This window comes from Cryptosporidium muris, genomic scaffold (genome assembly GCF_000006515.1).
Source record: "Cryptosporidium muris RN66 scf_1106632373431 genomic scaffold, whole genome shotgun sequence".
Classification (NCBI taxonomy): Eukaryota; Apicomplexa; class Conoidasida; order Eucoccidiorida; family Cryptosporidiidae; genus Cryptosporidium; species Cryptosporidium muris.
This window is the reverse complement of record NW_002196573.1, coordinates 474513-487658: the sequence shown is the minus strand read 5'-3', so window position 1 is coordinate 487658 and position 13146 is coordinate 474513. Positions and strand designations below refer to the sequence as shown.

At 26.3% G+C, this 13146-nt stretch overlaps 6 protein-coding genes across 6 annotated transcripts, besides 9 other annotated features; 3 read left to right on the top strand and 3 right to left on the bottom strand.

The window, feature by feature from the left end:
• Positions 1-150: 150 nt before the first annotated feature.
• Positions 151-174: a sequence feature (AT_rich).
• A 72-nt stretch (positions 175-246) lies between these two features.
• Positions 247-2484, top strand: CMU_009050 (DDHD domain-containing protein; the record flags this gene model as incomplete). The annotated part of the gene is made up of 1 exon (XM_002140726.1): positions 247-2484. The coding sequence occupies one exon, from the start codon at positions 247-249 to the stop codon at positions 2482-2484; it is 2238 nt and encodes a 745-aa protein (XP_002140762.1).
• Positions 1683-1725: a sequence feature (AT_rich).
• Positions 2485-2846: 362 nt separating the features above from the next.
• Positions 2847-2881: a sequence feature (AT_rich).
• Positions 2882-3293: 412 nt separating this feature from the next.
• Positions 3294-3366: a sequence feature (AT_rich).
• Positions 3367-3857: 491 nt separating this feature from the next.
• Positions 3858-3911: a sequence feature (AT_rich).
• Positions 3912-4088: 177 nt separating this feature from the next.
• CMU_009040 (uncharacterized protein) lies at positions 4089-5336 on the bottom strand (the record flags this gene model as incomplete). Its single annotated transcript, XM_002140725.1, has 1 exon — positions 4089-5336. The coding sequence occupies one exon, from the start codon at positions 5334-5336 to the stop codon at positions 4089-4091; it is 1248 nt and encodes a 415-aa protein (XP_002140761.1).
• Positions 4760-4859: a sequence feature (A-rich).
• Positions 5337-5731: 395 nt separating the features above from the next.
• CMU_009030 (protein kinase domain-containing protein) lies at positions 5732-7726 on the bottom strand (the record flags this gene model as incomplete). Its single annotated transcript, XM_002140724.1, has 1 exon — positions 5732-7726. The coding sequence occupies one exon, from the start codon at positions 7724-7726 to the stop codon at positions 5732-5734; it is 1995 nt and encodes a 664-aa protein (XP_002140760.1).
• A 676-nt stretch (positions 7727-8402) lies between these two features.
• Positions 8403-9008, top strand: CMU_009020 (uncharacterized protein; the record flags this gene model as incomplete). The annotated part of the gene is made up of 1 exon (XM_002140723.1): positions 8403-9008. One exon carries the CDS (start codon positions 8403-8405, stop codon positions 9006-9008), a length of 606 nt encoding a protein of 201 aa, XP_002140759.1.
• A 25-nt stretch (positions 9009-9033) lies between these two features.
• Positions 9034-9160: a sequence feature (AT_rich).
• CMU_009010 (uncharacterized protein) lies at positions 9161-10831 on the bottom strand (the record flags this gene model as incomplete). Its single annotated transcript, XM_002140722.1, has 1 exon — positions 9161-10831. One exon carries the CDS (start codon positions 10829-10831, stop codon positions 9161-9163), a length of 1671 nt encoding a protein of 556 aa, XP_002140758.1.
• Positions 10778-10814: a microsatellite.
• A 425-nt stretch (positions 10832-11256) lies between the features above and the next one.
• On the top strand, positions 11257-12640 carry CMU_009000 (DnaJ domain-containing protein; the record flags this gene model as incomplete). The annotated part of the gene is made up of 2 exons (XM_002140721.1): positions 11257-11558; positions 11632-12640. The coding sequence occupies 2 exons, from the start codon at positions 11257-11259 to the stop codon at positions 12638-12640; spliced, it is 1311 nt and encodes a 436-aa protein (XP_002140757.1).
• A 314-nt stretch (positions 12641-12954) lies between these two features.
• Positions 12955-12975: a sequence feature (AT_rich).
• Between the last annotated feature and the right edge of the window lie 171 nt (positions 12976-13146).

Below are 13146 nucleotides of genomic sequence, written 5' to 3'. Positions count from 1 at the left end.
ATTTGCATGCAACAAATTCTGCCACTAAACTACAGCAACACTATAAGCCCCCCCTTCAATAAAGTAATAAGGCGGCAACAAGTGAGTTAACTGTTAATCCTGATAGTAGAATATCCCATGTTAAGGTACTTTAGAAAATTTTCTTGAACCTTAATATAATTTTTTTTTATATAACTGTAATGCCGAAATATTTACTTAGAATATTTAGAATTTAGATAATATATTAGGCTTATTAAGCTCTTTTGAATGAGCATAGTATCAGAAGAGCCGAGGAGTGGGGATACTGAGTCTAAAAGGAGTGAAGTCTCTATTGGATTTAGCCTACAAGATTTTGAAGATTTACAGACTGATGAAGAAATTGAGGTTAATGAATCTGGGAACTTTCTGGAAAGTTATGTATCTATTACTTCTGTAATATTGAATACTGATAATTACAAAAGTTCTATTCACCATTTGCCTCCAGGATCTAACTCAAATTATGAAACGTATAAGGGAGAATGTTGTGTAACTGGATACAAAGATATAGAGTCAATAAGTGTATTTCATAAGAGGAATATAACTGAAAGCTATGCAAATTTTAAATATCCTTTAATAAGGAATGATAGGAAATACAACTCCACCTCTAGTACTAGTAAATACAAATATAATATTTCTAGTAATATTAATTCTGATAATAATATTGCAGAAAAATTGGTAAATGAGCAGAGTATGGATATTATTGGTGAAAATGATGAATTCAGCTCTAAATATGAATCATCTATTCATCTTGGAATAGGTTCGAATCTTAAAATATTGAGAAGAAATTTAAATAATGCGTCAAGTGAGACAAACTCCTTAAATATGAATAGCTTTGAAGGGAGTTTAAATGATAACAAAAAGCACAAATATCCTTTTACAAGAGTACCATCTACAATCTCAAAAACTTCATCTGCTACAGATACAATGTCAAGAGAATATACAATAGATCGACCCACAAATCTAACTTTAAAAAGTAATAATTGTAACTCTAATGAGTTATTAGAAAAAAAAGCACCAGTTATAGAAGGTTATGGTCCATTTTTACCAAGAAAGTGTAAACGTCCACCTCATGTAATACTTTTAGTACATGGTATTGGAAGTAATGAAAATACAATTGCAAAAAATAGAGAAGAATTTGTTTATCAACTTGAATCTATTAAGGCTCATTGGTTTTGGGAAGTAGATATTGACATAACAGTTGATACAGTTGATTGGAAAAGTCCACTTGTAGCATTTCAAGATAACATGTTTGATAAAATAACTCTGCAAAATAAAAGAGATAATCGTATGTTTTTAAATAGAGCTTTTGGGGACTTATTATATTTCATGGTTCCAAGATATGGTGACTTTATTGTAGCTGAAGTTGCCAAACAATTAAACTCAAAGATTAGGGAATATAGATTTAGAACAAAGGAGGAACCAAATGTTGTTCTTATTGGACATTCTTTGGGAAGTATAATAGCATATGAATTAGCAGCTAGACAACAAACTCGTGTGACTAGATCTCCTATTCCAGAATTAGAATTTGTTGTTGATCATTTGTTTCTATGGGGTTCTCCTCTACCAGCTCTATTAGTAATGATTTTTCCTGAATATTTGAAGTCTGGACTTGCTTTTCCAAAAGATTTAGGCCCAGTACAACAGAATCAAAATAATGATACATCTATTTTAAAGAAAATTTCTAATTTAAAAGTATATAATATTTTTCATCCATACGATCCTGTAGCATATAGATTGGAACCTTTACTTTATCCCGGAGTAAGCCCTTTACCAGAACCTGTAGTATTACCATATTGGAGAAATTTAGCTAAACGTACATATCATCAGTGGGACAAGGACATGGAAAATGCAAGAAGAGCATTTTATGATGGAATTAGTGGAATCACATCATCTATATCAAATGTAGTATTGGGTGGAATACTGGGTTGGGGAAATGATAGTGAAGAGCTCAAGTCCACTCTTGAAGTAAATGTAGTTTCAAGTGAACAAAAAGTTAAGAATTTATATGATGAATCTGTTATATCTCGCTTTAAAAGTCAAATATCAGCAGGAAGAGGTCTAAACTCAATTCGAAATTATGATTCAATAAAAAGTGTCTCCCCAACTACAAATAGAAGCCCTATAGAATACACAAGCATTGAAGAAACTAATGAAAATTTTTCAATGTTGAAACAAGAAGAAATTCCAAATTGTCCTATAAGATTTGATTACCAGTTACAAGAAGGTATTACTGAACACTATATTTCCTCTCTTGCATTTCTTCAGTCCCACACTAACTATTGGAGAAGTAGAGATGCTGGATTTTTTTTATTATGGAAAATTATGGACGGTTTTAACCCATTAGTTTCCAGTGATGAATATAAAGCTGCAATTGAACAATTGAAGCAAGATCAAACTGAAATAGATGATATCCCATATTCATCTCAGAAATATTCACAATCCTCAGAAGATATAATATCAGAATAAAAAGTTATTAATATGGATTGATATTTTTGAAGTAATACCTTTCTATAAATTCCCAAAGAGGAGAGCAGCACATCTCATTGCAGTACTAATCTATTCAATTTGTTCATATTCTCTTCTCAAAACTTTGTTTAAATGAGTAAGTTTAAATAATATATAACTTGATGAAATACAAGATATTTGGGTATATTATTACATGAGAGAAGTGAATATTAAATTACTTAGACTTTAAGTGTGAATAGTACAAATTCTAAGATATTCACAACATATATATATCGATCATTTAATTTATAATCCACTTATATTCAAGTATTTCCTAAGTATAATTTATAAGCTTATTTAGAAGAGATTTATAATAGCAAAACTTTTTAATATATATTTAATAAAATCTAATATTATTCTCATACCTTATATATTTTTTTAAGAAATATTGAAGTTAAAAAAAGTTAGTTTAAAATTGATTATAGAATTATTTCTTATTTTCATCAATACACTTATTTAATAGATTTAATAAGCATATACTAAAAATATACTTTTTTTTCATATTAAAGTTCTACATTTAGACTAGCTTATAGCAAAATTAGTGTTTTGTTAACACTTTTTAATCCTCTTTAAAATTAATTTGCTAATTAACTACAATTAGTATGATCCTAATATAATTGAACTATCATATAAGTAACTTTCTTGCTTCTATTAGTCTACAATATTTTGTCCCAATTGTTCTATTCACTTAAAGTTTTTTTTTGTTCAAATCTGTACTTTAATAGTAAATCTTATTTGTGTTTAATAATCGATTATTTTATTAATCCTACTAAAAAAAGTAAAAAGTAAAAAAATTAATATTTAAGTGATACTTTTATATAAATATTATAATTTACTTAAAAAGTTACACGTTAATCTAGATTTAGTTTTTTTTAGTATAATTAAACCTTCTAAGATAGACAGAATTACTGAGTAATATATTTAACTTATTTCTAACAAAAAAAAAGTTACAAAACTTCAAACATAAACTTCGAAATAAGTATAATAGATTTTTTTTTTCAACCTTTTAGAAAAAGTAAATACTTAAAATATTATATCAAACTAAGTAGTAAATTTTCCTGATAGATCAAACAAAATCCATTTTAATAAATTTTAAAGCACTAATTATTATTAGATCAGTTGTGATTATTAATCAAACTTATTAGATAAAAAGAAGCCTTAGGTTAATCTTAGTAAATCACCTTTCATAGCTCCTAATACTAACCATTTATGGAAAATTCCTTATTTTTAATGTATAGTTTCGAGTAGTAATTCTCCAATATTTTGCTGATTTTAAAACAAAAGTATATATTTCACTATATTATTTGTTATCACACAAATAGTACAGTGATTTGATAAAAAAAATAATCAATAGATGTTAATAAATTTCATTTTATAATATTAATAATCATTTGTTTAAACAGTAGCTTCAATATTTTCAATTTACTAAAAAATTAAGTAAAATGAAATATTAGTAAGGATCTCTTATAAAATCCACTCAAGTTTGTAATTTGAAATAAACTAATAATCAAATCCTCTATTAATCTCTTCAAAAAAATAAATACATTAGTAAATATTTTAAATTCTCAGCTCATCTGTATATAATTAGATGAGTCAATGGGTTGATTGATATCTCTTCTCTGGGGAACTAACCAAGATAAATTAGTAGCAAAAAAATTTGGTAAAAAATTTAAACGTATAATATAAATAAGAGATCTTTTCCAATCTACACTTGGTTTTTGAGGGAAATTATTCCCTTCGAAAATAGCTCTTCTTTTTTCCTCTTCAGTGTAATATGACTCAATTATTCTTGTAATTGTATCTGCAAATCGTGGATATAGCTTGTATTGTCTGAAATAATACAGTATACCAATTATTCCTACTAAACAAAATAATATGGAAATACACAATCTTATAAGTGGCCCAAATATATATCTATATAATATTCCATGCTTATTCTTTTCTTTTTTAATATTACGACGTATTGTTGGAACAGGAAGTTGAATTTCTTCATTTATTAATTTAATAGTCTCAGCTGATAGCTCACAATCTACTGAATGTTCAACATTATATTTACAGCCTTGAAAGCAAGTATTGAGCTCTGAAATATGCAGTGGAGTAATTCCTCCTGTATCTCTTTGAGATTTCTTCAATTTCCTTTTACACTCCTCAATACAATCTTTATATGTAGTAACTATAGAAATATTGCAAATATCTATTTTATTTTTTTTCTCTAATAGATCTGCATTTTGTTCATTTTTTATTTTTGCTTTATTTAAATTTTGATTATTTGTCTTTGTAATACTTATGTTTTCAGTTATTGGCATATTTTGATTTTTGTTCTTATTAGTTTTATTAAAAATACCCATAGGAAAATTAAAATATTCATTCCATTGACTTTTTTTATCTGAGTTTATTGTATCACTTTTTACCTTATTGTGTAGAGGGTTTATAGATTCTAAATATGTTACAATGGCATTATATTTATTTTGTATAGTTGAATTATTTTCTGCTTTAGTACTTTGAAGTTTTGATTTAAAGATAGAAATAAAGTCTTCTATATTAAATGGAATCCAGTTAGAATCTTTTAAGTTTGTAGATGGTGCCAGTCTTATTATCTTAGAAATATCATTGAGTTCAGAGTTCAAATCCATAGAGTTAATTTCATAGTTCAAAAATTCATTTGACATTGGTAAATTAAACCATGATGTATGATTATTTGATATAACTTCAGTATTATTATGAACAAATGAAGCTTGTGTTATCTTAACCAACAGTAAACTTAATAAAACCTCACCCAAAATAAGTAAGAATTTTAAATTGGTATACAACATTTCTAAATATCTAATTTAATCAATTCTTATTCTAAAAGTTCAAGATTTTTTATATTAGGTTATAAGCCTATTATTCCCCTCAAGCCCCTGGTGGTTAAATTAAAAATTCCCATGTAATGCATCACATTTGGGCGCCTAATACACCAGACATTATAGTATTGTGGATTTAGAATTATAATATAGAAACTTGAATCCATCATATTTAAGGCCTATATATTTACGGATATGATCAAATTTTTATATAGAGGTCTTTTCATTTGGACTTCTTTTTATTTTTATTTAAAATCAACTTTATATTAGTACCTAAAGTAACTAATAGTAATCAAGTACCTAATAAAATATCTAAAGTTATATCGAAAAAAAAGGGAAAATAGAAGATCCAAATTTTATTCTTATTAGTTAGAAGTATCAAATTTACTTTTTAGAATATCTGCAATATCTAAAAGGCCAGAAAAGAAGCTGTGTTTTGTAATAGTTGAACTATTTACTCGTACATTAGGAGATTCTTGTGACTTTATAACTCCATTTATATGCCTATCTTTTTCTCCTATCATCATATCCATAAATTCACTAAAGTCTATATATCCATCTTGATTTGTATCTACTTCTTCTAAAAGAGATTGTATAGTAGATCTTTCAAAGGCCTCCTGCACAAAAGTACTATTAAGTACTCTGTGTAATTCAGATGGACTAATACGTCCATCCATATCTAAATCAAAAACTTTAAATGCAGCTTTACAAAGTGATTCTTGTTCATACAACTTATGATCAATAGATGCAGCAAGAAATTCAGTATAATCAATTCTTCCATTACCATCAGTATCTAATTCTAGTAGTAAAGCATCAATATCATCTCCAAATTGAGCTACATGTTGTATTTTATGTAAAGCACTTCTCATTTCACTAATTGATAAAACACCATCACCATTCCGATCAAGTGTGCTAAATAAATTCTGCAAAGCTCCAATATCTGCATCACTAAGATGATAAGCTACACATGTCAAAGCTAATTTTTTTAACTTATTCTGCCTTTGAAAATCTCTAAATCTTTTTAATAATAAATTACAAATATCACTTGTAAAATATCCTGATTCTATTGATACAGGCTTAGAAATGAGTGTTTTTAACCAAGGATGACATAAAGCATCCTGAGCAGTAATACGACAATTTGGATCCAACATTAAAAGACGTTTTATTAAATCTTTTGCTAAGTCTGATATGTATTTCCAACTATTATGATCAAAAGAATATTTTCCAGTCTTTACTCTCTTTAAAATTTCAGTATTATCTTTACCATGAAATGGAGGATAACCACACAATAAAATATATAAAATAACACCAGCACTCCATAAATCGCATAATTTACTATAACTTCCGGATAATACCTCAGGAGCTACATAATATGGGGTTCCAACAATTGATGTAAATTTGTGTGATTTTGGACATTTAGCTGCAAAACCCCAATCAATAACTTTTAAAAGTGAATTTGATGATGAATCGGCAAATAAAAGATTTTCAGGTTTTAAATCTCTATGCATAAATTCATTAGCATGGCAATAGGCTATAGCACTAAATACTTGCTTCATTATTATAGCTGCATAACGTTCTGAAAAATGTCCTCTTTTTATTATACGGTCAAATAATTCACCTCCAGTACAAATTTCCATTACAAAGTATAGATAATTTGTATCCTCAAAAACTTCAAATAATTTGATAATATTTGGGTGATCTAAACGTTTCATTATTAAAATTTCTCTTTTTAATCTATTTATATTCTCTAATTTTGGTTTAAAAATGACTTTTACAGCTCTACAAGCCCCAGATTGTTTGTCAATAGCTTTAACAACTGATCCATAAGATCCTCTACCAAGATTTCCTAAATTTAAGTCATAATAATCATTAATATTACGATTTTTTAGGGCGTGTTCCTGGATTAGGCAGGTCCTATCAAATAAACAATGATTAGTATGTAAAATATCATTATTTTTTAAAGAATATCCTATTTCCTTAGTATATTCACTATTTTTAGTTTTTTCTTCTGGGCTTGAACATAAATCTGAACTATCTTGTCCACTTTTATCTAAACATTTAGCCATACATCTATTAGCATCAAGAAATGATTTACTTTCAATTATTAAACCTCTAGAGACTTGTTCAATACCACTAATTCTCCTCGGGCTACAATAAGATTTCTCAGGATTTTTCTCATGTTCTAACTCTCCAGCACACTTAGTACACATAGCTGCGTATATCAAATCTGTTGTATCATGTTTTTTATCACTATGATATCCATTATCTTCACTATGCTCCTGTTCCATCTGAAGTTCTTTTTCCTCATTATTATTTCCTTTATCATAGTCATGTGTATTAATTGCTACAGGATTTGTCATTTTAGAAATATTAGTACGTGAAGATATATTGTAACTCACCAATATTCAAAATTTTCTACTTCCCTGATAAGAATATCTCTTTATGGAGATAGAAGAGACTAATTTATTAATACTCCAAGTATACAACACTAAAGTCTATAGGCGAAATAAAAACTTTATATGTTACAATAAAATACAAAGGAAAAATTCAATACATGCTGTAAGAGTCTTGTCCAGACTAGGCGGGAAAATAATACCCTACCCTAGGGCATTAATACTAGATTTTTCTTTTTCTCTTTTTTCTTTTTGAGGTATCTTATTAAAAGTATGAAAATATACTTTTTTCTTAATAATATTTGGTAAGCAAATAGATATTCTATTGATCAATTTTGCTAAGTCAAACATTTAGAAATAACATCTAACAAAAATTTCTTAATATGATCATCTAATATCATTTCAATTTTTCTCCTATAAAATATTATTATTACTTGTAGTATATATACTATTTTGATAATAATACAATGGAAGGTACCCTTAAATACCATATCCAATATATTCAGGATAAGCAATCCAAAAACTTACAATAGTCATATTTTTTTTTGGCGGCTAAAATCTCCCGCTAAAAGGGAATATTTAATTTTGATGTTTTAAATGTAATCTTAATAGTTTTCTTTATTTATTAATGCAAAAGATTTCAATGAAATTTCTTAGATTATATTCAAATAGATTAAATAATTGTAAATTCCCACTTAGATCAAATGAATATGTCCCAATTCTTTGTTATAACAAAGTTTGGGTTCATACTTTTATACCAAAGTTTGGAAATATAGAGAAATTCTCCAGTTTTTACTTAAAAAGTAGAGAGCAAAATCTAAGTAATAAAGAATATAAAGATAAAATAACAGAATACAACAACAATACAGATAAATTAAATAAATATGAAAAGTTACTTAATACAGAATATAAAAGTACCGGATTCTTAAAACATCATGAAAATCTTAATATCATAATATTACCTTTAAGATTTATATACTTTACTGATATTTTAAATTTTACATCTTCAATATTTACAAATTTAAGGGAATATATCACTTTATTAGCAAGAATGAGTTTTCAAGCAATTCGTCCTTTATTGGCCTTTTCAGTATTAGGAGAAGCAGTTAAGATTGCTTTAGCATTAATAACGGGAAGTTCAATAGCCTTTATATTTTCATTTATACTTGCATTTGAAGTGTTTTATTTCTTCTTACAATGTTTTATCTCATTTGTATTTCTTTCAATGTTTTTTAAGGCTATAGTATGAATAAATAGTAAATATGTTCATTACCTAATAATTTTTTTAATTTTATTTCAAAATTTGATTATTTAATTAAATATTAACTTTAAAATGATAAGTAAAATAACACATTCTATAATGAAGATTTAATAATATTAAAATAAATATATTTAATTTTTCTAAACGTTACATTGCTCAGTCTCATCATTATTTCTATTAACTGAAATTAACACTGACTTGGTATCTGTCATTAATACTTTAGGTTTATAATTCTCAGGTTTATTAATTAACATATTAATAGGAGTTATATACATTAATATGGAAATTCCAACATAAAATAAATGAAAATAGAAATAATTAGATGAATCCAAATGGCTATACATTAGAGGTATGACAATGTATAAGAACCCTACAGGTCCTGTAATCAATGCCATTAAAAAATTAATATTAGAGAATCCAAAACATTTTGCCAAATAACAATATGCAGCTGCATATATACAACTACTATATGCAAAATAAATAAAGAATGATAAAATACGAGTACTTCCATTTGGAAATGTAAAAAAAAGTGAAACAATAACTCCAAATGTATTCTGTAAAATTAAACCTTTTGCAACTCCAATAAAATCCATAACAAAACCATTAGCCAATGAGAATATAAAAGAAAAACATTGAATAGTTGAAAATATTGACATATGATAACGAACTTCATTAATATTTTCAGGATTTGATTCTAAAAGAAATGCATCTAAACAAGCTTTTATTGAATCAGATCGGAATACTGTAAGAGTAAAATATGGTAATAATAATAAAAAATATGATGATATTAATTGCGTTTTAAATGATGCAGAATGTAAATAAGGTTTAATAGATGATTTGTTTGATTCTGATGAACTATCTGTTTCAATAGATAATCTATGAGATTCATTATCCATTATATTCTCATTATTATCAATATATCTTTCAAAAGAAATCTTAGGAATTAAAAATATTGCAACTAAAGTTAATGATCCACATACAAATAATGCATAAAATATAAGTATACCTTTTAGATTTGCTTTTGAATATTCATGAATATAATAAATACAATAAAAAACAGAGGCTGATAAATCTCCCATAGTACTTAATAGTGAAATTATTTGATTACTATGATTTGGAAAAAGATTTGCTATTGATATTACACTATTAAATATTGGACCTTGAGGGATTCCAATTAAAATAAATCCTAATGGATAAAGTGGTAAATTTACATTACTAATACAGAATATAAGTATACCTAACATAAACATCACTTGGCCAGTTATTCCAGTATATTTTGGACCTATATAATCAAATAATCTACCAAATCCTAAAACAGATAAAACCAAATTAGGAGCCATTATACCTGCTGTCCAACAAGTAGTTAAACGGTTATCTTGTAATCTACATTTTGCACCAGTAGGTAAATTTTCAATAGAATTTGGATCACATAACCATTCATAAGCACCCAATTTAACTAGAATTAGTCTTATACAAATATTTTGCTGAATTGCTGATGTTGTTAATGCACAAAATAGACAATAAATTATAAGTAATACATAACGATTTAAGCCATATGGAATTTGAGTTCCAGATTTGCCTGTAAGTGATATATCTTCAAAATGATCTCTTTTGTCTTCAAGCATATCTTCCTTATTTACCTTTTTTTTTATTCTCTCAAATTCTATTATTATTAGAAAATAATATTCCTCTAACTCATTTGGCGCTATAAGGCGCCAAAAATAAAGTAGATTTTCAGAAAAAAGTATTGTAAATATTAAAAATAAAAAAAAAGAAAATAATAATAATAAAAATTTATATTTAAATGGCATTATCTAGACATTATTTATTACAAAAATATATAAGATTACAAAGGAATATACTTTTATAGTAAATAAAGTTTGATATTAATAGATCTAATAAATTTTCTTAAGTAATTTAAGGATAATATTACTAGATAAAAAAAAAACTCAGTCTCTTTAAATTTATAGGTAAAACAAGTAATAATCCCAATAATTTTTAAATAAATTGAGGAAAAATAAGCAAATCTATCAGTTTATTGATATTATAGCAAAATTTTAACTAATAATATAAGGAAGAATAATCCAGTTATGACTATGGTCTCCATGTCATAGATTAGAAGCGCTTTTAGCCTTATTTCGCTCGCTTATAATAGAAATAAATTGTACCTAAATGGATTTTGTCAAATACTCCTTGATAGTATTATTGATGATAATATAGCTCTCTTAAGAAGATAATGATATCTCCAATATGTCTTCAAATACGTTCATATATCCCAACATATCTATCTAGGAGTATAAGAAGACATATAACTTCAACTATGTTGAAACCTTTAATTAAGTTCTATATAAGAACTCCTCTTAATTTTTTTTCATCTAATAAATCAAAATCATTTTCTAACCCATATAAAGTTTTGGGAATATCTAAAACAGCATCCACTAATGAAATAAAAAAGAAATTTCGAGAATTAGCAAAGAAATTTCATCCTGATATAAATCCAACTCCTGAAGCTAAAAATAAAATGGCAGAAATTACAAGGTAGGTATTATCTAAATATTATTTAGTTTCATAAACAAAATTATCCATATATTTTTTTTTCTTCTTTCTTTAGTGCATATGAACTTTTATGTGATCCAAAAAAACGTTCATTTTTTGATACTACTGGTTATTTACCAGATGATCCAGCTGCTGCTTCAGCATGGTCTCAACAACAATCTGGAATTAATGGATTTAATAGTAGAATGTGGTCTTTTACAGATTTTACAGATATTTTGGGGAATATGGCAGATAATTCAACAGATAATATTCACTTTAGTTCTGTATTTGGTACTAAACAATTTCGTGGAGATAATATTTATATTGATTTACCAATAAATCTGATGGAATCTATTAATGGAGTCTCTAAAACAATAGATTTAAAAGCAAAATGTAATTGTAAAAATTGTAATGGTAGTGGGTCTGATCATGGTAAATTAGTATCAACATGTAAAAATTGTAATGGAACAGGTACCAAAGATTTTGAAAGGGGTTCATTTGTATTTAAAATTCATTGTCAAGAATGTAATGGATATGGTAATATAATTACACACCCTTGTAAAGAATGTGATGGGACAGGAGTTCAATTTCAAACAAAAAAAGTACAAATAGATATTCCTAAGGGTATACGTCATGGAATGGAATTAAGAATATTAAATCAAGGGCATGCTGGAAATAGAGGTGGAAAATCAGGAAATTTATTTATAACAATATTAATTAGAGCTCATCCTAAATTTAAATGGATTGGTGATGATATTCATGTTGATGTACCATTAACAATAAAACAATGTCTTCTAGGGGATGAAGTTAAAGTTCCTTCCTTAGATAATTTAGGGTATATTAAGATGTCTATATTACCAGGTACTAAACCAGGTACACAGAAAATTCTTAAAACTAAAGGCCCACCAAAAATAAATGGTGTAGGTTATGGTGATCTTATAATTAATTTTAAATTAGTATTACCAAATTTACCACTTTCTCAGAGACAGATTGAAATAATACAAGAATTTGAGGCGCTTTCATGTAAGCGTGATAATGTGAATAATCAGGCGGATAAAACGGTACTACAAAATACTAAAGCATAGAAGGCATCTATTATAACAACAATATTATAAGTTTAATAGTAGAAGATTTCTATCATTATTATTATTAATTCAAGAAAATATGTGATTCAGTTAGGAATAGGGGAAGATTTTATCATATCTAAATACTAAATAATACGATAGATCTTAATATTTTATATTGTTTATTGGAATATAATAGAATGAATAATACTCTTACTTTTTTCTTTTCTGATAATATAATAAAAATAAAGAGAGAAAAGAAAGGAAAAAATTCTATTCAATAATATTACTAAATAATATCAGGGGAACTTGTATGATATATATAAATCTAAGTGATTTTATAAAAATTAAAAAAAGTTATCTTATACACTTTAATGAAGTCATATTTCTAATATAATCATAATTCTCACTTAAATAATCCTATAATATCAGTTTCTTCTATTTATACCTACTAAAATTTAAGCTCATGTCCAATATTATCTAATATCATAATAGTAATAAATATATTTATAGGTCATTTAACTTAT